The 24,651-nt window shown below is 42.1% G+C and overlaps 1 protein-coding gene across 1 annotated transcript in view; it reads right to left on the bottom strand.

Moving 5' to 3' along the window:
- GRXCR2 (glutaredoxin and cysteine rich domain containing 2) overlaps positions 1 to 23,895 on the bottom strand; it is a 34,429-nt gene extending 10,534 nt beyond the window's left edge. Inside the window, exon 1 of the mRNA XM_053719847.1 lies at positions 23,553 to 23,895. Coding sequence (XP_053575822.1) covers positions 23,553 to 23,885 — 333 coding nt within the window. The 5' untranslated portion in view covers positions 23,886 to 23,895. The remainder of the gene's footprint in view (positions 1 to 23,552) is intronic.
- Positions 23,896 to 24,651: the final 756 nt, after the last annotated feature.

Raw genomic sequence — 24,651 nt, 5'->3', positions numbered from 1 at the left:
GAACCAGGTACCTCCTGGTGCGGCTGATATACCCCTGGGGGGCCACAAAAAACGTATATGCAGGGAACGGGTCATCTGTGGTGGGGGGAGCAGAACAAGGGGGCCTTGGGGGGCAGCTGGGAAGGGGAAAAGGGGGGGGGGCTAGTGGAAAGTAGGGCAAAAGGAGAAAAGGGGTAGAGAGTTTCGAGGCAGCAGGGAATGGGTCAGGGAAATGAAGTAAAAAAAAAAAAATATATAAATAAATAAATAAATATATATAGATGTATATATATATATATATATAGGGGCAAGGAAGAAAGAAAGGAAGTGGGGTTAGTCAGGTACGGGCATAGGAAGGAGGGGGGTCGGGGGGGGGGGATAGGAGGTGGGATGAACGCGGAGAGGGATTACGGTTGGGGGAAAAAGGGGGGGGGGGGCTTGGGGAGCAGTGGAAGGGGATAATGGGAAATGGGATAATTATTGATGGTTTGTTTGTTTTGCAGAGGTCGGGGCCAGTACGGCCAGGGTGGAGGAGGCGGAAGAAGCCTGCAGGGAGGCGGAGAGTTTGGAGGATCTGGAGCTGTGGACGGAGCCACCACTGGAATTAGAGGCCAGTGGTGACTTTGATGAGGAGGAAGACCCACTGGAGGGGACGTCAGCGGGAGCAGGAACGGCTGGCCAGGTAGGGGGCATGGATGCCCTGGCGCAGCTTTTGCAATTGTTGACCCCACAACGGGGAGGTGAAAGGGGGGACAGCAGGGAAGGGAGGGGGAGGATGGAGAGGGGGGATGACTTGATTGGTTCCTCTTCCTCGCAGGCAACAGTTTCCGGACAGGGAACGGGTAGGGTTCACACCCCCCCGAGGAGACGGGAGTCCCCCAGAGGGAGGAGAAGGTCTAGGTCACCATGAAGCAGGGGACCTGGAGGGATGGAAACGGAATCGCCAACTTGGGCCAGAGTGGATAGATCCAGAGAAAGGAGCAGATACGGCAGGGGGAGATCCCCTGCCAGGAGAGGTCCGACAAGGCGCCTTCTGGGGACTGGCAGGGAGGACGAGAGCAGGAGACCTAGGGCCTCTAGCCGGCAAGTGGATCACAGGCCTATTGCGGCGGAAAGGGAAGGAGGAAGGAGTGAAGTGCCGGCAGCGGCGGCTCGGGCAGCAGGTGAGTCGGCTGTGCAGCCAAGCAGGGTGACTGACGGAGTGACTGGGGAGAGAGAGGTTTTGCTGGCAGGTTTGAAGGGGCTAATCGCAACATTGGAAAAAACAGGAGGGGAGGGGTCGCCAGCGACGGCGTGGGTACAGCCTGGAGGAGAGAGTCAGGTAGCAGGAGCGCAGGCAGGAGGGAATACGGCTGCGGCTGTGCATACAGGGGTCAGTGGGGAAACATTGAAGGTTCCGGAGGACGCACTGAGGAGGCCGTGTCTGTGTTCTGTGGGGCCGTTGGGGTTACACCTAACCAGTGAGATGAAGGAGAGGATTTGGAAGAGGGAGTTCTTGGAGATCTTGTCACTTCTACCATTGGACCAGGTGCTGGAGGTGAAGGAGGACGACAAGGAGAAAGGGAAGAAGGAGGAGGAAGAGAGGAAGAAGAGATGGAGGAAATTACCCAAAACTTTTGGTAATTGGTCGAGGGCTTTCTGTATCCTAGCTAGCGTGATGGGGGAGAAATTTCCAGAACACGGGTCGTCGTTGTTTTGTTACTACGACGAGATTTCGAACGCGCATCGGACATATGGTGGGATGGCGTGGTGGCGGTACGACGAACGTTTTAGGCAGAAAATGGCGGTGAGACCTGAGATGCGTTGGGATGATAGGGACATGGGGATCTGGTTGGAGATTATGACCCCCCTTAGAGGAGGGCAGTCCTTTCGGGCAGCAGGCCACGGAAGCGGTAGCGGGGGTGGATCAGGTAGCACATCGGCGGTTATCCGGAAGGGCCTCTGCTTCCAGTTCAATGAGGGTCAATGCCGTTTCGGGGCGTCATGCAAATACAAGCACGAATGTTCAGTGTGTGGAGGTATCCATTCTCTCGCCAAGTGCTTCAAGAAAGCGAGGCAGGGAGGAAAGCCCAGCGAGATGGGTATTACGGGCACGGACCCCAGTGATGGTAGGAAGGATGGTCCCGTGGCTAAAGGAGTACGCCAATAGACGGGGGTGTTCGGCGGACGCCGAACTACTATTAACGGGATTTAGTTCGGGTTTTATTATCCCGTTCAAGGAACAGGAGTTAGGGAGTTTTGGGGGTAACTTAAAGTCGGCAAGGGAGTTTCCGCAGGTGGTGAGGGAAAAATTGTACAAAGAGGTGGCCCTGGGCAGGATGGCGGGGCCGTTTGAGAGCCCACCTTTGCGGGGTTTGCGGATTTCTCCGCTGGGGGTGGTCCCAAAAAAGGGGGTGGGTCAGTTCCGAATGATCCATCACCTTTCTCACCCGAAAGGATTATCTGTCAATGATGGAATTGATCCGGAATTGGTGTCAGTGAACTATGCGTCTTTTGACAGGGCGGTTGCCCTGGTCCGAAAAGCGGGCAAAGGGGCATTGCTGGCCAAGGCGGATGTGGAATCAGCCTTCAGGCTGTTACCAGTGCACCCCAGGTGTCACCACTTACTGGGGTGTTATTTCGAGAGTTCCTTTTTCGTGGACCTGTGTCTCCCCATGGGCTGTTCCATCTCTTGTGCGTACTTTGAAAAGTTCAGTTCTTTTGTGGAATGGGTGGTCAGACAAAAAGCAGGAATAGCTTCAATTGTTCATTACTTGGACGACTTCCTATTTGTAGGGGCAGCCGGTTCGGGAGACTGTGAGCGTTTGGTGCAGGTTTTCGGCGAGGTGGCCCGCGAATTTGGGATCCCGGTGGCGGCAGACAAGTCGGAGGGTCCGGTAACGTCCCTTAGTTTCCTGGGTATCCAGTTAGACTCAGATCGAATGGAGTGCAGGCTTCCGGAGGATAAGGTGGCGGACCTGAGGAACCTTCTGGGGGAGGCAATGTCTGCAAGGAAGGTGACGTTACGGCAGCTGCAGTCGTTGCTGGGGAAGTTGAACTTTGCCTGCCGGATCATCCCGATCGGAAGGGCCTTCTGCCGGCGTTTGTCATTGGCGACGGCCGGGGTGTCCGAGCCGAAGCATCACATAAGAATGACGAGAGAGATGAAGGAGGACTTGAGGGTATGGCTTACCTTCTTGGACGAATTCAATGGGAACCTGATTATTCAAGAGATAGGGTGGTCAGACGAGGCTCTAGGTCTGTATACAGATGCATCAGGGGCTCAAGGGTTCGGGGCTTATTTACAGGGCAGGTGGTGCGCGGACAAGTGGCCGGACAGTTGGGCAGAATCAGGCCTTACTAAGAACCTTACTTTCCTGGAATTCTTTCCGTTGGTAGTAGCTTTGAGGGTGTGGTCACACGTGTTGAGGGACAAAAGAGTTACATTTCATTCAGACAATATGGGGGTGGTAGTGGCTATTAACAGATTAACGGCGAATTCCCCCCCGGTGGTGAGGTTGCTGAGAGCGTTTGTGCTTGAATGCCTGCGAAATAATATATCTTTCAGAGCTGTCCATGTTCCGGGCAAGATGAATGTGATTGCTGACGCTTTGTCCCGTTTCCAGTGGGACCGGTTCTTTGCAGCAGCACCAGAGGCAGACGAGGAAGGGGTGCCCTGCCCGATGGACCTGTGGAGTTTGGGCAGGGTGTGATCGACTTGGTGCGAGGATCTTTGGCGGAGACCACATGGAGGGCGTACGCCCGGGTGTGGAAACTGTGGAGGGGGTTGAAGGATGGCCAGCATGTGTGGGACACGGAGGGTAGCCAACTGCAAGTATTGTTGACTTGGGTGAAAAGGTGGGGAGAAGAGAGGCTGTCGCCTTCAGAAATACGGAAAAGGTTGGCGGCTTTAGCCTTTTGGTTCCAGTTGGTGGGCATGGAGGACCTGACGAAGGTTTTTGTGGTACGCATGGCAGTGAGGGGTTTGTGCAGGGGACGGAGGAGACAGGACGGGAGGAGACCGGTGACGTTTGCGATACTGGAAAGGGTGGTGAGTTGTTTGAGAGGTTTGTGTTTTTCGGAAGGGGAAGAAAGTTTGTTCAGAGCAGCTTTTGTGTTAGCCTTTTTTGGAGCATTCAGGGTGTCTGAGTTGGTGGGCCGGAATCGGAGGGATACAGGGGGCCTCCAAGGGGGGGAGGTCATTGTGAGGGATAGGAAGGTGGAAGTGTGGCTGAGGAGGTCTAAGACGGACCAAGCGGGAAAGGGTTGCTTGATAAGCTTGAGGGAGATAGGGGGGAGATGTTGCCCGGTGGCCGCAACGAGAGATTACCTTGGTTTGCGACCCAAAAGGAATGGGCCGCTGTTCTTACATGCGGACGGGTCAGCGTTGTCTAGGTACCAATTCATTGCAGTGTTCAGGAAGGCATTGGAGAGGCTGGGAATTGGGGGGCTGGATTTTGGGTCACATTCTTTCAGAATAGGGGCGGCGACAGAGGCTGCAGGCTTAGGGTTGGATGTAGGAGTAATCAAAAGAATTGGGCGGTGGAGATCAGAGAGGTTCAAGGGGTACGTTAGACCGGGGCTGAGGGTGTAAGTTGTGGGTGCGGCAGCTGATACGGCTCTATTTGTTTTGACAGGTCCGGTGAGGTGCTGGGTGATCGGGCATTCCTACATCCATTGGGCCAGGAAGGCTGCCGCAGTGAAGGACAATGGTTTACAGCTGGGACTGGACAGGGAGAAGGTGGAGATAAAGTGGCTGGGGATCAGGGGTATGAAATGGGGCCAGTTAGTTTTGAAAGTTGTGGAATTTGCAAGATTGTTTTCTCCCCCTCAAATTTTGGTGATACATGTAGGTGGGAATGACTTGGGGTTCATGTCACAAAGAGACTTAGTGGAGGACATGAAAAAGGGGATAGACCGGATATGCCAGCTTTTCCCCGGGGTGGTTATTGTATGGTCTGAGATTGAGAGTCGGTTGGTGTGGAGGGCAGCTTGGGATTCGGGGAGGTTGGAGGCTTCCAGACGGAAGATCAATAGAATGGTGAGTGGGCATGTGAGACGGTGCAGAGGTGTGACTTTGAGGCATGTGGAATTTGAGGGTGAATCAGGGAGGTGTTTCTACCTGAAGGATGGGATACACCTCAATGAGGTGGGGTTACACCTCTTTAATTACACTTTAAAGGAGGGGATTGAGAAGGCCTTAGCTCTGGTTGGCGGTTCTCACCTTTGGGGTGAGAGGTGGCGGGGTGCTTGCCCTGTTTAGTAGAGGCTTACGCCTATTATGAAGTGGTTGGACTTCCTGTTGCAGTAACAGGGGTCGGTTTAAGGGTGATTGCCCCTCCCTTGGGTTGGGCGGGGCTTGCAAGTGGACAAGTGGGGGCAAGCACTGTGGTTGTTGTTAAGTTATGGTTATTTATGTTTATTTATGTTTATTTATGTTTATTTACTCTGTTAATAAATGAGCTGCCGCCTTTAAATCTCAACTAACGTGTGTGGTGTGTTTTGTAATTGAGGTGGGTGGCAACTTGACTATGTGGGGTCAAGCAGAACCCTGGATGAGGAATTGGAAGGAAGGGTTGTATGACCCCAACAGGAAGAGAACAAGAGGTGAAGGTGAGGACAGGGGGGCTGGGCTAAGAAGAGGAGTATAGGCACAACACAGGAAGTGACAGGCACATTTACTAACAGGAGCTGAACGGTGGAAGCTGAATTTCCCACCCTCCCTCCCTAATAATGGGTACAGGATGTCGCAGCATGGCGGGGTGCTTGCCCTGTTTGGTAGAGGCTTACGCCTATTATGAAGTGGTTGGACTTCCTGTTGCAGTAACAGGGGTCGGTTTAAGGGTGATTGCCCCTCCCTTGGGTTGGGCGGGGCTTGCAAGTGGACAAGTGGGGGCAAGCACTGTGGTTGTTGTTAAGTTATGGTTATTTATGTTTATTTATGTTTATTTATGTTTATTTACTCTGTTAATAAATGAGCTGCGGCCTTTAAATCCCAACTAACGTGTGTGGTGTGTTTTGTAATTGAGGTGGGTGGCAACTTGACTATGTGGGGTCATATTTATTTTGCTTAATTTTTTAGATATCCTTATTTGAAGAAAAAGCAATGCACATGGGTGAGCCAATCACATGAGGCTTATATGTGCAGCAACCAATCAGCAGCTACTGAGCATATCTAGATATGCTTTTCAGCAAAGAATATCAAGAGAATAAAACAAATTAGATAATAGAAGTAAATTAGAAAGATGTTTAAAAATGCATTCTCTTTCTAAATCATGAAAGAAAAAATGTGGGTTTCATGTCCCTTTAAGTGTACATGAAACCCAAAGTGTTTCTTCCATGATTCAGACAGAGCATACAATTTAAAAAGAGTTTCCAATGTGCTTCCATTATCACATTTGCTTAGTTCTCATGCTATTCTTAGGTGAAGAAATATTTAGATAGGTAGTGTGCACTTCAGGGGGTCGATCCGATATAAAGCGTCGCCCGCAAAAGCCGGCGACGCCAATAATTGCGCGGATTTGGTATCCTATATACAGCGTAAGCTAGAAGTTACGCGCGTATATTTCTGCCGTCGCCCGCAGTTTTTTGGGCCATAGGCAGGTATACCAAACCCGCGCAGTTTGGTATCCAATATGCAGCGTAAGGACTTACGTGGCGAAAATGGAGAAAACTTACTCCATTTTCACCTCGCCACAAAAAGCAGCCGTAAGAAGCCTTACGCTGACTATTGGAGCCCCGTAACTTCCTAAACTGGCTGCTAAAATAAACCTAACACCTAACGCATGCGCAATGTCTATCTCCCTGTCAACCGCGATCTGCTAAAATAAACCTAACACCTAACGCATGCGCAATGTCTATCTCCCTGTCAACCGCGATCCCCCCCCCCCCAAAATCCCTAATAAAGTTATTACCCCCTAAAACGCCGCTCCCGGACCCCGCCGCCATCTACATAAACTAACCCCCTACTGTGAGCCCCTAAAACCGCCGCCATCTACCTTATCTATCCCCTAATCTGACCCCTTACACCGCCGCCACCTATATAAAAATTATTAACCCCTAATTTAATCTACCTACCCCGCCGCCAGCTATGTTATCTATATTAACCCTAAGTATATTATAGTTAATATAGGTATTACATTATATATATTAACTATATTAACCCTAATTATATTAGGGTTAATATAGTTACTATAGTATTTATATTAACTATATTAACTCTATCTAACCCTAACTAAATTTATATTAAATTAATCTAATTCATTTATAAACTAAAATATTCCTATTTAAATCTAAATACTTACCTATAAAATAAACCCTAAGATAGCTACAATATAATTAATAATTACATTGTAGCTATGTTAGGGTTAATATTTATTTTACAGGTAAATTGTTAATTATTTTAACTAGGTATAATAGATATTAAATAGTTATTAACTAATTAATATCTACCTAGTTAAACTAATTACCCAATTACCTGTAAAATAAATCCTAACCTAAGTTACAAATACACCTACACTATCAATAAATTTAATAAACTACAAACATCTATCTAAAAATACAATTAAATTAACTAAACTAAATTACAAAAAAAAACAAACACTAAATTACAAAAAATAAAAAAAAGATTACAAGATATTTAAGCTAATTACACCTATTCTAAGCCCCCTAATAAAATAATAAACCCCCAAAATAAAAAAAATGATCGGAACAGCCAATAGAATGCGAGCTCAATCTGATTGGCTGATTGGATCAGCCAATCGGATTGAACTTGAATCTGATTGGCTGATTCAATCAGCCAATCAGATTTTTTTAACTTAATTCCGATTGGCTGATAGAATCCTATCAGCCAATCGGAATTCGGCGGACGCCATCTTGGATGACGTCATTTAAAGGTACCTCATTCCAAGTTCAGCAGTCGGCCGGGATGGATGCTCCGCGGCGGCGGAGCGAAGAAAGAAGATTGAAGATGCCGCCGGAAGAATGAAGACTTTGCTGCCGCTTGGAGGAAGACGTCGCCGGAGGAAGAATTCTTCTTTGCCGCATGGAGGACGACATCGCCCGGATCGGATCAGGAGTTCAGCCCGGTGTGGTGAAGACAAGGTAGGGAGATCTTCAGGGGGGTAGTGTTAGGCTTTTTTAAGGGGGGTTTGGGTGGGTTTAGAATAGGGGTATGTGGGTGGTGGGTTGTAATGGGGGGGGGGGATTGTATTTGTTGAATGCAAAAGAGCTGAATTCTTTGGGGCATGCCCCACAAAAGGCCCTTTTAAGGGCTGGTAAGGTAAAGAGCTTTGAAATTTGTTTAATTTAGAATAGGGCAGGGAATTTTTTTTATTTTGGGGGTTTATTATTTTATTAGGGGGCTTAGAATAGGTGTAATTAGCTTAAATATCTTGTAATCTTTTTTTTATTTTTTGTAATTTAGTGTTTGTTTTTTTTTGTAATTTAGTTTAGTTAATTTAATTGTATTTTTAGATAGATGTTTGTAGTTTATTAAATTTATTGATAGTGTAGGTGTATTTGTAACTTAGGTTAGGATTTATTTTACAGGTAATTGGGTAATTATTTTAACTAGGTAGATATTAAATAGTTAATAACTATTTAATATCTATTATTCCTAGTTAAAATAATTAACAATTTACCTGTAAAATAAATATTAACCCTAACATAGCTACAATGTAATTATTAATTATATTGTAGCTATCTTAGGGTTTATTTTATAGGTAAGTATTTAGATTTAAATAGGTATATTTTAGTTTATAAATGAATTAGATTAATTTAATATAAATTTAGTTAGGGTTAGATAGAGTTAATATAGTTAATATAAATACTATAGTAACTATATTAACTATATTAACCCTAATATAATTAGGGTTAATATAGTTAATATATATAATGTAATACCTATATTAACTATAATATACTTAGGGTTAATATAGATAATATAGCTGGCGGCGGGGTAGGTAGATTAAATTAGGGGTTAATCATTTTAATAGAGATGGCGGCGGTGTAAGGGGCTTACATTAGGGGTTAATAATTTTAATATAGATGGCGGCGGTGTTAGGGGCTCACTTTAGGGGGTTATAGATATAATATAGCTGGCGGCGGGGTACGGGAGCGGCGGTTTAGGGGTTAATAACTTTATTAGGTTGTGGCGGGGTAAAGGAGCGGCGGTTTAGGGGTTAATAGCTTTTTTATTGTTAGGCTAGTGAGGGGGGATAGCGGATAGAGGGTTAGACAGTGCGGGCTATGTTAGGGAGGCGTGTTAGACAGTGCGGGCTATGTTAGGTAGGCGTGTTAGACAGTGCGGGTGTTTTAAACTTTAGTCAGGTTTTATAGGCGCCGGCAGTTTCTAACGTGCCGCAAGTCACTGGCGACGCCAGAAATTTGTACTTGCGCAGATTTCTGGACATCGCTGGTTTGTGAGACTTACGGCACGTTAGCATCTGACGGCGACTTATATGGGATAGCTTGAGTTGCGAGCTGAAACTGCGGGCGACGCCGGTTCCCTCGCTTGCGCCGCAAACTGCGATCGATATCGGATCGCGCCCCAGGAGCATTACATAGCAAAAAAAAAGTGCTGCCATCTAGTTCTCCTGCTAATGTAGCATAGTGCTGCAAAAACTTGCACTCTGCTGCGTACTGCCTTTTAACAAAGGATACCAAGAAAACAAAAAATCATAATGGAAGTAAATTGGAAAGTTGTTTAAAATAGTATGCTCTATCTCACTAGATTTCAAACCTGCCCTCAGGCCTCCCTGACAGGCCAGATTTTCAGGATTACCATTGGTGAAAGCAGGTAAAATAACTGTTTAGTAATTAGCTGATTATTTCACTTGTGCTCAGATATCCTCAAAATCTGGCCAGTTAGGGAGGCTGAGGACAGGTTTGAAAACCAGTGCTGTATCTGAATCACTCCCCTGATCTTATCTTACTGCTTTTTCGAAAAAGGATACCAAAAAAACAAAGAACATGTCATAATAGAAGTAAATTAGAAAGTTGTTTAAAATTGTATGCTGTGTCTGAATCACGAAAGATACATTTTATATCCCTTTAATTCAATTTTCACTCATTTTGAATTTCACAGCCATTTTCTCATTAATTAGTAGGGAATTCAACCATTCTGTAAAATAATATTTAAACATTTCTCTTTAACAGGCAACATTGCTAAGATACTATTACAAAATGAACACCTAAAACTTCTATTTAAATTATTTCAGCACCAATGCAATTAATGGACATGTTTTTAAAGCACTATCCATAGGCTCATTCTTTTTTCAGTGCAAACGCTGCATAATATTAACTGTAATTTGCACAAAGTTTTTGATTACAGTCTTGTGCTAGTTTTTGACAGATACACATTCTGAACATCCCCTGGAATAGCTAGTGTGTTTTCTAGTGATCACGATCTAAATAGGCTTCTGTCAATAATACCCATTAAATTTGGATTATTACCTTCTTAAAAAATAACACAAATTATTATCTACATCATTAAGCCCTCATAATTCAAAATCATATGTGCGCAATTAATGGCGTTTTGCTGGGTTTATTGATTGCTTCACAGGCTGAAGGGCCTGTATGTTGACTTATCCCTTTTAACAGTGTGTAGTGATGCTAATAGGCGACATGTGCGTTGTTAATCTGTTATACTATAAAATCAAGTTTTTGTACACACACACAGTATATTTTGTTTGTTTGTTGTGTTTTTAGTTTTCTTATTTAACACCATAGAGCTAACCCATGGACAGTGACTTAATTAGGTCTTTAAAAGGGACATTTTACTACCTAGCCCGCTTAAGAAGGATGCAAAAAAAATGAAGCATCTGTTTTTGTAATCTCATAAAGTTATTGTTACTGAACCTCTTAGATGAGCATGATGAGGCATCATCGTCATACACATCTCTCCTGCAGTGCAGATGACAAACGCTGCTTCTTCATCCAGGGGGTCCCCTTTCTGATCCAGATCCTGGGGATGCCCGCACAGCAAATGAGGAAAGGAGAATGTTACTCCTTTCCCCATCGATGTCTCTTTACTGTAGGCTTTGTGGTGTCACCAACATCACAAGGGGGTGGGGCTAACCGCTAAAGCTGTCAGATCTCCCCCTCTGTTAGGTATAGAGGAACAAGTGACCCCTGTAAGTTGCAGGTGATCAACGTTAAAATGGCAAATACCTACAGCAGCATTTAAAATGACATTTCACAAGGGGGGACTCTAATTAAGCTCCTATCTCCCCTTCAGTTTGGGTTAGAGGAAAAGTGACCCACATTTTAAGGTTCATACTATCTTCCTTCAAATGAGAGGGCCCCTTGCCCCCTAGGATGCAGCTGACTATCATTAAAAATGGTGGTTGCCTGCCCTACTAGAAACTGATTTCTAGTAGACATGTGCACACTGAAAAATTTGTTTCGTTTTCATTAGTTAAATAAATAAAAAAAATCGGCATATTCATTATGTTAAGTTAAATCAATAATTTTGTTTCGGGATATTAGTTCTGTTAAGTTAAATTGTTTATATAAATAAAGAATGGATCCGAAATAACGAATGAATCTGAAAAACGACTTAACATAAGGAATATGAAGAAATTAAATGATCTAAACCGCCGTCCCCCCACATTGCTAAAACTAAATTAAAACGTATTAACCTCTAAACCGCCGTCCCCTTACATCGCCAACACTAAATAAAAGCTTCTTAACCTCTAAACCGCTGTTCCCCTACATCGCCAACACTAAATAAACCTATTAGCCTCTAAACCGCCGCCCCCCAACATCGCCAGCACTAAATAAACCTATTAACCTCTAAACCGCCGTCCCCCCACATCGCGAACACTAAATAAACCTATTAACCCTAAACCGATATTCCCCCATCGCCAACACTAAATAAAGCTATTAACCTCTAAACCGCTGTGCCCTTACATCTCCAACACTAAATAAAAACCTATTTACCCCTAAATGCAGTCCCCCCACATCGCCAGCACTAAATAAACATATTAACCCCTAAACTGCTGTCCCCCCACACAAGAGCTGCTGGTGCAATGCTGAATACGGAGAGCGTATTGCTCTTCGCATTCAGCGAGGTCTGTCGAACCTGATCCGCACTGTCGGATCAGGTCCGACAGATCTTTGATAAATAGGCCTCATTAACTTTAGGGCAATATTATTTATAGATTAGTAGGGTTTTTTATTTTGGGGTGTTTTTTTGTTAATGGGGGTATTAGAATAGGAATCATTTTTATTATTTTGGTTAATTATCACCTAGATTTAGAGTTTTGCAGCCAAAGGGGTGCATTAGCTACGCAAGTTTTTTTTCTAGCGCTGCTTCTAAACAACGCTGGTATTTAGAGTTCTCTGAAGGGCTGCGTTAGGTTCCAAAAAGGGAGCGTACAGGCATATCCAGCGCTACGGAATTTGGCGGCGCTATACAAATAAATGATACTAATAATAATAATAATATTTACCGCCACTTCAACTCTCAATACCAGCGTTGCTTACGGTAGCGGCTAGCTGGAAAAACATGCTCGTGCACGATTGCCCCATAGGAAACAATGGGGCAGTTTGGGCAGAAAAAAAAAACTAACACCTGCAAAAAAGCAGCGTTAAGCTCCTAACACAGCCCAATTGTTTCCTATGGGGAAACACTTTCTAAGTCTGCACCTAACACCAAAACATGTACCCCGAGTCTAAACACCCCTAACCTTACACTTATTAACCCCTAATCTGCCGTCCCCGCTATCACTGACCCCTGCATTACACTATTAACCCCTAATCTGCCGCTCCGGACACCGCCGCAACCTACATTATACCTATGTACCCCTAATCTGCTGCCCCTAACATCGCTGACACCTACATAATATTTATTAACCCTTAATCTGCCCCCCCAACATCGCTGCTACCTTACCTACACTTATTAACCCCTAATCTGCTGACCGGACTTTGCCCCCACTCTAATAAATGTATTAACCCCTAAACTGCAGCACTCCCGCCTCGCAAACCCTATAATAAATAGTATTAACCCCTAATCTGCCCTCCCTAACATCGCCGCCACCTAACTTTAAGTATTAACCCCTAATCTGCCGACCGGACCTCGCCGTTACTATAATAAATGTATTAACCCCTAAAGCTAAGTCTAACCCTAACACCCCCCTAAGTTAAATATAATTTTATTCTAACGAAATAAATTAACTCTTATTAAATAAAGTATTCCTATTTAAAGCTAAATACTTACCTGTAAAATAAACCCTAATATAGCTACAATATAACAAATAATTATATTGTAGCTATTTTAGGATTTATATTTATTTTACAGGCAACTTTGTATTTATTTTAACTAGGTACAATAGCTATTAACCCCTTAATGACAACTGACGTACCAGGTACGTCCTGCAAAAACTAGCAGTTAGTGACAATGGACGTACCTGGTACGTCAGTTGTTTAAGAGAGTGCTGGAAGCGATCGCAATTGCTTCCAGCAGCTCTCAGGGTATTGCAGTGATGCCTCGATATGGAGGCATCCTGCAATACCTTTTAACAAGCCTCCGATGCAGAGAGAGCCACTCTGTGGCCCTCTCTGCACCGGTATCAATGGTGCAGTGTTCCGGGGGGAAGGGAAGCAAAGAGGTGGCAGCGTGCGGGCGCGCGTGTGCACGTGGGGCGCGTGCGCGTGCACGTGGGGGCGCGCGCATATTAGCCACTGACACCAATGAAAAAAAAAAAAGTTCAAAACATTAAAAAAAAATATATATATATATAAAAGGATCGGGGGGGGTTGGGGGTATTGAGGGGGGGGCTGCTACACTACAGAAAAGTTTATAAATATTTTTGGGGGCAAAATTTATAAATATTTTTGGGGGCAAATTGGGTACTGGCAGACAGCTGCCAGTACCCAAGATGGCGGCAATTAAGTAGCAGGGAGGGTTATAGAGCTGTTTGGTGGGGGATCAGGGAGGTTGGGGGCTAAGGCAGGGCTCCATTACAGCAGAATACATTTTTTTTAAAAATAAAATAAAATAAACTCCTTTTATTTAGTACTGGCAGACTTTCTGCCAGTACTTAAGATGGCGGGGACAATTGTGGGGTGGGGGAGGGAAGAGAGCTGTTTGGGAGGGATCAGGGGGTGGGATGTGTCAGGTGGGAGGCTGATCTCTACACTAAAGCTAAAATTAACCCTGCCAGCGCCCTACAAGCTACCTAATTAACTCCTTCACTGCTGGGCATAATTCACGTACTGTGCGCAGCAGCATTTAGCGGCCTTCTAATTAACAAAAAGCAACGCCAAAGCCATATATGTCTGCTATTTCTGAACAAAGGGGATCCCAGAGAAGCTTTTACAACCATTTGTGCCATAATTGCACAAACTGTTTGTAAATAATTTCAGTGAGAAACCTAAAATTGTGAAAAATTTAAAGGTTTTTTTATTTGCTCGCATTTGGCGGTGAAATGGTGGCATGAAATATACCAAAATTGGCCTAGATCAATACTTGGAGTTGTCTACTACACTAAACTAAAGCTAAAATTAACCCTACAAGCTCCCTACATGCTCCCTAATTAACCCCTTCACTGCTGGGCATAAAACACGTGTGGTGCGCAGCAGCATTTAGCGGCCTTCTAATTACCAAAAAGCAACCCCAAAGCCATATAAGTCTGCTATTTCTGAACAAAGGCGATCCCAGAGAAGCATTTACAACCATTTGTGCCATAATTGCAGAAGCTGTTTGTAAATAATTTCAGTGGGAAACCTAAAGTTTGTGACAAAATGTGTGAAAAAGTGAACATTTTTTTTAATTTGATCGCATTTGGCGGTGAAACGGTGGCATGAAATATACCAAAATGGGCCTAGATCAATACTTTGGGATGTCTTCTAAAAAAAAATATATACATGTCAATGGATATTCAGGTATTCCTTACAGATATCAGTGTTCCAATGTAACTAGCGCTAATTTTGAAAAAAAAGTGGTTTGGAAATAGCGAAGTGCTACTTGTATTTATGGCCCTATAACTTACAAAAAAAGCAAAGAACATGTAAACATTGGGTATTTCTAAACTCAGGACAAAATTTAGAAACTATTTAGCATGGGTGTTTTTTAGTGGTTGTAGATGTGTAACAGATTTTGGGGGTCAAAGTTAGAAAAAGTGTGTTTTTTCCATTTTTTCCTCATATTTTATAAAAAATTTTATAGTAAATTATAAGATATAATGAAAATAATGGTATCTTTAGAAAGTCCATTTAATGGCGAGAAAAACGGTATATAATATGTGTGGGTACAGTAAATGAGTAAGAGGAAAATTACAGCTGAACACAAACACCACAGAAATGTAAAAATAGCCATTGGGCGCCATGTACTAAGCTTCGAAGTGACCGTCCGTCTGTATTTCCGCGTCAAAATTCGCTCACGATCTGCTTCTCGTATGTATCAATCTGCGATCTGCTCGAAAAACCACTATTTTTCATCAGCGATCGTAATTTTACTCAACTCATCGTTCCGAAGCCTTTTTCCACTTACTACATGTTCGATCGCACGTAAATTCGCTGTAATCGGAAATTATGAATGTTACAACTAATCCGCCCGCTCCAACTTTCACTGTAACTTCGCGTGATTTGCTTTGCGACCATTTAGGTAGCGAATACAATAGAAAACTATAGGGGGTATCAACCTGACGCCAGGTAGAAGTACTTAAGTGAAAGGACTAGACTACTATTGCAGCATTATTGGTTTTTGGATCAGTGAATGAAGATGGAGACAGTTTTACACATGATTCTTTTCCGATTAATTCAATTATGAGGAAGAAGGGCTATACAGGCACCGGTTAACAACTTGCAGAGAAGGAGAGGTAGAAGAATTAGAGTCCCTAGAGTTTTCCTTCCACGTATGGGTTTGGAAAGCATTTCTGATCGAGAGATTATCCAGAGATTCCGTTTGGATAGAGAAGCTATTATGCAACTTTACAATGAAATAGCAGAATACCTTGAACCAATGACAGCGCGTTCACAAGCCATACCCGGACTATTAAAACTGTTGGCAGCCTTACACTTTTTTGCCATTCTTATACATGTCAGCAGCCAGACGTTGCCGCTTGTCTGGCGATTATGACACCTAGATCGTCACGTGGGTAAAGAACTAAACCAATCAGGTCGCAGACTGCTTCTTAACTTTGCTCTTTCGCGCCGAACGAAGCTTCAAAGTTATCAATAATCCGATTGTCTTCGACACACAATAGACGCGAAATTTTACGGCTTGGTTTTTAGTACATTCATGTAACGAAGTGCCATCCGCATGGTGCGAATGCCGGCGGGTTATTTTGATACGGTCTGTGCGAAAAAATTGACGCCTTAGTACATGGCGCCCATTGTCATTAAGGGTAAGAAAATTGAAAAATGGTCCGGTCATTAAGGGGTTAAATAGTTATTAACTATTTAATAGCTACCTAGTTATAATAATTACAAAATTACCTGTAGAATAAATCTTAACCTAAGTTACAATTAAACCTAACACTACACTATCAATAAATTAATTAAATAAATTAACTACAATTACATACAATTAAATAAACTAAACTAAATTACAAAAAAATAAAACACTAAATTACAAAAAATAAAAAAGATTACAAGAATTTTAAGCTAATTACACCTAGTCTAAGCCCCCTAATAAAATAACAAAGCCCCCAAAAATAAAAAAAAATCCCTACCCTAATCTAAATTAAAAAAGTTAACAGCTCTATTACCTTACCAGCCCTTAAAAGGGCTTTTTGCGGGGCATGCCCCAAAGAAATCAGCTCTTTTGCCTGTAAAAAAAACACAATACCACCCCCCAACATTACAACCCACCACCCACATACCCCTACTCTAACCCAAACCCCCCTTAAATAAACCTAACACTACCCCCCTGAAGATCTCCCTACCTTGAGTCGTCTTCACCCAGCCAAGCACCGATGGACCAAAAGAAGACATCCAGAGCGGCAGAAGTCTTCATCCTATCCGGGCAGAAGAGGACAACCGGACCGGCAGACATCTTCATCCAAGCGGCATCTTCTATCTTCATCCATCCGACAAGGAGCGGCTCCATCTTCAAGACCTCCAGCGCGGAATATCCTTCTTCAATGACGACTACCCGACGAATGAAGGTTCCTTTAAGTGACGTCATCCAAGATGGCGTCCCTCGAATTCCGATTGGCTGATAGGATTCTATCAGCCAATCGGAATTAAAGTAGGAAAAATCTGATTGGCTGATTGAATCAGCCAATCAGATTCAAGTTTAATCGGATTGGCTGATCCAATCAGCCAATCAGATTGAGCTTGCATTCTATTGGCTGTTCCAATCATTTCACAGTTACCTTTTTTTTTTTAACTAGATAGTTAGTAATATTGTAAGTTTAATTTAGGTGTATTTCAATTATGTTAACGTTAGGCGGTATTAGGTTTAGGGGTTAATAGTTTAATTTAGGTAGTTGCGATGTGGGGGGCAGCGGTTTACAGGTTAATAGTTTTATTTAGTGTTTGCGATGTGGGGGGACGGTGGTTTAGAGGTTAATAGGTTTATTTGTGTTGGCGATGTGGGGGGACGGCGGTTTAGGGGTTAATACATTTATTTAGGGAGTCGTGATGTCGGGGGATGGCGGTTTAGGGGTTAATAGGTTTATTTAGTGTTGGCGATGTGGGGGACTGCGGTTTAGGGGTTAATATGATTACTTAGTGTTGGCGAAGTGGGGGGCAGCGGTTTAAGTGTTAATACTTTAATTAGGTGTTTGCAATGTGGGGGGATGGCGGATTAGGGGTTAATACATTGTATTAGTGATTGCGATGTGAATGTACGGCGGTTTAGGGGCTAATAGCTTTATTTAGTGTTGGCGATGTGGGGGGGTCGGCAGTTTAGGAGTTAATAATTTTATTTAGTGTTGGCGATGTGGGGGGACGGCGTTTTAGGAGTTAATAGCTTTATTTAGTGTTGGCAATGTGGGGGATGGCGGTTTAGTGGTTAATAGGTTTATTTAGTGTTGGCGAAGTGGGGGGACGGCGGTTTAGGGATTAATAGGTTTATTTAGTGTTGGCGTTTATGAATATAGAATGGATCCGAAAATTCAGAAAATGATTCATTCATTTTCGGGATTTTAGTTATGGTGTTGATTCGGAAATTCGGATTTATCTGAATCTTCGAATCAGCCAAATTTCAGCCAAAAACTAAATTCGCCCGAAACGGATTGCAAATGTCTAATTTCTAGTGGTGGGGGAGTGGACTAATAAAGACCCCCTATTGCCCCATCTGTTTTAACACTCAAGTGTAAGAGGGAATTCGTCTTTCAAATATGGTGATCACCTGCCTCAAGTAAACTGTGTTTTAAGCAGGGGAAGGACATACTTTTTGAGCAACCATTCCCCCATAAAGTGCAAAGGTGCCATTTTTATGCAAATCACCTACTTAACATATTTATTGTAAGGGAGATAGTGGCCACAAAGGTGCCCCATGCCCTAAAGACAGCATACACCCAATACAACTTACATGAAAGAGGAGATTTCAAACAATCAAATGAGTAGTCTAATGCGCCATAGAAATAGCAATCATCTATCATGTATATTTGTGTTTTTTACAGTAATCTGAGCTATAAAAGGGACCCTTGAACCACAAAATAAGCACTACCACAAGACAAGTGGCCCCTATTTTTACAGAAGTGAGGTTACTTTTATAAAGTAGGGGTCACATGTCCGATGGTTATCCTCTGACAACTCTGTTAACAATGATCATCTGTCAGAATCATAAGCATATGGAACAAAATCAGGAGTGTGAGGTTTTACCTATTATGCCCCCACAACACATACATAAAGTTGACATCCCTTATTTTAAACCAGTAATCCCAGTCTTTCAAATGAGTGGTCCTGTGTCCACCTGCTGCCATCAGATTGACATAAAAATTACAAATATTTCTCATCTTTGGTTATATTTTTGGCGTTCTTATGCTTTTTAACCCCTTAAGCCACCAGGATATAGCTACTACATCATAGGGTACTTTACCCAGTGTACCCTGTTGATGTAGTAGCTACGTCCTACCTTCTGCCTCATGCTGCGGTCCCGGGATCTACCATCATAATATTATTATTCTTTATTTATAAAGCACCAACAGATTACGCAGCACTGCCTATGGGTACAAGGATTAATAGTACAATAGAGAAACAATACAATAAGAGACAACATTTTATAGACTAATACAGGGGGAATTGAGGCCCCTATTCCCGTGGGAACATACAATCTAGATATGGTATGGTAAGGGAGCTATGATTGTGCTCCCGTTACCGTATGAAGTTAGATTGCTGATGAAAACAATGACACTCTGTGTCACTGTTTGCAGTGCTGCCATTGGTGGTGAGGGTGTCAGGCTGTGAATTGCAGGAGGAAAGAGGAAGGGGAGGTTCCTACCTACAGAAAAGTTTTTCTGGTGACGGGGGAGGAGAGATGGGCTTCTACTCTACAAAAATGGAGGGGGACCTCAATTACAATCAGTTAGGGGAAGAGAGGAATCACTACACTGCAGAAAATGTTTTTATTTAAAAAACAATAATTATAACTAAAATATATTAAAAAAATAAAAACTGGGTACTGGCAGACAGCTGCCAGTACTTAAGATGGTGGCATTTAGTAAGAGGGGAGGGTTAGATAGCTTTTTGGGGGGAATCATAGAGGTGGGTGGGTTAGAAGCTTTCCCTACATTACAGAAATATATATGTATATGTTTATATATTATATATATATATATATATATATATATATATATATATATATATGTGTGTGTGTACATACTGTGTGTATATATATATATATATATATATATATATACAGGGAGTGCAGAATTATTAGGCAAGTTGTATTTTTGAGGATTAATTTTATTATTGAACAACCACCATGTTCTCAATGAACCCAAACAACTCATTAATATCAAAGCTGAATAGTTTTGGAAGTAGTTTTTAGTTTGTTTTTAGTTATAGCTATTTTAGGGGGATATCTGTGTGTGCAGGTGACTATTACTGTGCATAATTATTAGGCAACTTAACAAAAAACAAATATATACCCATTTCAATTATTTATTTTTACCAGTGAAACCAATATAACATCTCAACATTCACAAATATACATTTCTGACATTCAAAAACAAAACAAAAACAAATCAGTTACCAATATAGCCACCTTTCTTTGCAAGGACACTCAAAAGCCTGCCATCCATGGATTCTGTCAGTGTTTTGATCTGTTCACCATCAACATTGCGTGCAGCAGCAACCACAGCCTCCCAGACACTGTTCAGAGAGGTGTACTGTTTTCCCTCCTTGTAAATCTCACATTTGATGATGGACCACAGGTTCTCAATAAGGTTCAGATCAGGTGAACAAGGAGGCCATGTCATTAGATTTTCTTCTTTTATACCCTTTCTTGCCAGCCACGCTGTGGAGTACTTGGACGCGTGTGATGGAGCATTGTCCTGCATGAAAATCATGTTTTTCTTGAAGGATGCAGACTTCTTCCTGTACCACTGTTTGAAGAAGGTGTCTTCTAGAAACTGGCAGTAGGACTGGGAGTTGAGCTTGACTCCATCCTCAACCCGAAAAGGCCCCACAAGCTCATCTTTGATGATACCAGCCCAAACCAGTACTCCACCTCCACCTTGCTGGCGTCTGAGTCGGACTGGAGCTCTCTGCCCTTTACCAATCCAGCCACGGGCCCATCCATCTGGCCCATCAAGACTCACTCTCATTTCATCAGTCCATAAAACCTTAGAAAAATCAGTCTTGAGATATTTCTTGGCCCAGTCTTGACGTTTCAGCTTGTGTGTCTTGTTCAGTGGTGGTCAACTTTCAGCCTTTCTTACCTTGGCCATGTCTCTGAGTATTGCACACCTTGTGCTTTTGGGCACTCCAGTGATGTTGCAGCTCTGAAATATGGCCAAACTGGTGGCAAGTGGCATATTGTCAGCTGCACGCTTGACTTTTCTCAGTTCATGGGCAGTTATTTTGCGCCTTGGTTTTTCCACACGCTTCTTGCGACCCTGTTGACTATTTTGAATGAAACGCTTGATTGTTCGATGATCACGCTTCAGAAGCTTTGCAATTTTAAGAGTGCTGCATCCCTCTGCAAGATATCTCACTATTTTTGACTTTTCTGAGCCTGTCAAGTCCTTCTTTTGACCCATTTTGCCAAAGGAAAGGAAGTTGCCTAATAATTATGCACACCTGATATAGGGTGTTGATGTCATTAGACCACACCCCTTCTCATTACAGAGATGCACATCACCTAATATGCTTAATTGGTAGTAGGCTTTCGAGCCTATACAGCTTGGAGTAAGACAACATGCATAAAGAGGATGATGTGGTCAAAATACTCATTTGCCTAATAATTCTGCACTCCCTGTATATATAATTAAAAAAATTATCCCTAAACTGCATACTGGCAGACAGTCTGCCAGTACCTAAGATGGTGATGACCAGTGGGGGTGATTGAGGGATGAGAGCTGTTTGGGAGGGATCCGGGAGGTGTCAGGTGGGAGGGATTACTGCTAAAATTTACCTGATTAACCCCTTTAGTTCCGGGAATATTATAAGTGTGGTGCACAGCTTCTAGTTATCAAAAAACAATGGAAAAGTCATGTATGTCTATTTCTGAACAAATATGATCCATATAAGCAATCTCTGTTATGATTGTACAAACAGTATTAAAATAATTTCAGTGAGAAACCCAAAATTTGTGAAAAGGTTAACAATTTATTTTTATATGATCACATTCTGTAGCATGAAATTTACCAAAATGGGCCTAGATCAATACTTTGTCTTGTCTACTAAAAAATATATCTAGTTTGCTAGGTAAGGGGTTTCATGTCCTTATAGCTATGAAAGCGATTGTTATAGTAAGACTGATAACCTGGCACTAACCACTTGCTGCTGATGTTAGGGCTCATAGAATGATGTTTGTCTGAACTAATAAAAAGAAATGTAAGAATCAAAATGTATGAGAGAACCGAGAGAAAGTAAAAGATAGGTGATATTTTGAGAAATTCTATATAGGATGACTTTTGGTACAATTATTTTATTTAATTAGATTTTTTATTTTTTAGAATATTTCTTGCTATGCTGAATGATTTTAGACAGGGATAGGAACATGCATACAGTTCAAAATGATTTGAACCACCCACAGGGAATTCAGAATTTTGTGTAATTTTAAAATTGTGTAATATTTAAATGGTTAGATATTTTATATCCACTCATGTTTTGCATAAATTGCATGATGGTGAATAGTGAGAAAAAGATTTTTTTTTTTTCTGAATTTCAGTTAAGTTTAATTGAACAATAAAGTATAAAATCATAAATCATAAGGCCAAACAACTAAAACCAACTATAGCACGGAGGTGGGAAAATGACCCAGCAGCAAAAGGATTAAATGGAAATGAAACCAAAATATTTGCTATGATTCAGATAGAGCATATATTTTCAAACATTTACTTCTATTATCAAATGTGCTTCATTCTCTTGCTATCTTTTTTTGAAGGAGCAGCAATGCATTAATGGGAGCTAGCTGAACATATCGGTGCAGCCACCAATCAGCAGCTAGCTGCCACCTTCTGAGCATACCTAGGTATGCCTTTTTTTTTTTTTTAAAGGATACAAATAGAACTAAACAAATTAGATAATAGAAGTAAATTGGAAAGTTGTTTAAAAACGTGTATGCTCTGTCTGAATCATGTTGAAAAAAATGTGGGTTTCATGTTCCTTTAAAGAATTTGCAATTAAATACTTAATAATGAATGTCACTGCTTATATACACTTTATATATAACTTAAAATGCTACTGCATAATATGATAAGTATTGGATCAGTAGTGTAGTAATAAGTAGCATTGTTACATGTTTATAAAATGTATATACATGTTTATAAAATTAATGGGATAAAAAGATCAAATTGAAATGTGCATGGTTGCATTTTGATTTTAAATAGAAGCATTTTGCAGTATACTTCCATTAGCAAAATGCTTCTATTAAAAGTTATTACTGTTTCAGCGGCATAAGCACATGCTACATATGACACGAGCATAAATATTCAAATACCATGTCTTTTAATAGAAGCTGCATTAAGCCATTGAAGACTGACTTTGTTCCATACAAGCTGCTGCTGACTCTTTCAGAAGGTGTTATGTTTGAATTCCGGTGCATGGGGCACTCAAAGCATATGTATATATGCCCCTGAAAAACTAATAACCTTTAGTAGAAACATTTTTGCTCATATAAGTATATCACAAAAATACTTCTAATTAAAATCTAAAGGCACCCATGCACATTTCAATTTTGACATTTTTATCCCTTTAAGCTAGAAATAACAAATTTGTTGAACATATGGAACTGTATGACAAAATCTGGCCAAAGTCGCTAATCAATATTTATAAAATTGTTACTGAACTTACACATTGATCTTAATATAGTTATTTACCTGTGTATTTATCATTTGTTACTATATTTTGTACCAATTCTTCCCCAGGTCTATATATATACATGATAAATAATAAGCATGTGTACAATGCTCACATAATATTGTAGAATCACATAAGACAAATAGGGGAAGCTATTTCACTTTTCTTACCCTTTGTTCAGTCCCATGACAGTCTGAGAAAAGTGGATCACCAGCCAGTCTGTAGGAGGTGCCATCTCTAAAAACACTTATTCTTTGGGCTGTAAGGCGAGTGGTTGGATAAAATCGAGGACGTGTTTCACCCTGGGTGTAATAATGCTCTGAGGTCTCAAAAGTGTTATGGAGAAAACTGTTAGGATATTCCTCATCTGGTGACTCCAATTCATGACCATCTTCAAACACCTGTTTAAGAACCCGTCCACTGTATGCAGATGATATTTTAAACCTCACTTTACGGGGTCTTTCTTCATATCTTTCATTTAACTTTCTTTGAAGTTCATCCATGGAAAGCAGGGTAAAGATGGTTCCTCTGTTTTTTATATAGTGTATATAAAGATGCAGTGGAAGTTTTCCAGTTTGTTGTATTCATTATTGTTCCTTTAAAGTTATAAATAATTAAATAAGGGCTACAGATCCTCTCATGTAACAGACAAATCAACACCGCTCTATTAAGTATTAATAAATACTCATTAAACAGTAATAGAATGCCTCCACCTTCTTTGCATGTTGCAGAACTAGTTTACAAACAATACTAAATCAACAGGGTATTGATGAATTTCCACTGAAAATGTATATTATCCCCTTATTTACATAGCTTGAACCTTATTGTTGTTAAAGGGTTGAAAATCTTATCTAAACATATTAGCACAAGAATAATGTTAGGAAAGCTTCAGCAACAATATGAGGCCTATTTATCAAATGTCTGTCAGACCTGATCCGACAGTGCGGATCAGGTCCAACAGACATCACTGAATGCGTAGAGCAATACGCTCTCCGTATTCAGCATTGCACCAGCAGCTCTTGTGAGCTGCTGGTGCAACGCTGCCCCCTGCAGACTCGCGGGCAATTGGCCGCCAGCAGGGGGGTGTCAATCAACCCGATCGTACTCTATCGGGTTGAATTGTGGCGATCTCTGTCCGCCTCATCAGAGCAGGCGGACAGGGTTATGGACCGCTGCTCTATAACTTGCTTTTCTGGCGAGTCTGAAGACTCGCCAAAAACACTGGCCCTCAAGCTCTAATTGAAAACTACCCCAATTAGTGAACAATCC

This window comes from Bombina bombina, chromosome 6 (genome assembly GCF_027579735.1).
Source record: "Bombina bombina isolate aBomBom1 chromosome 6, aBomBom1.pri, whole genome shotgun sequence".
NCBI classification, from domain to species: domain Eukaryota; kingdom Metazoa; phylum Chordata; class Amphibia; order Anura; family Bombinatoridae; genus Bombina; species Bombina bombina.
This window is presented reverse-complemented; position numbering and strand designations above follow the sequence as displayed.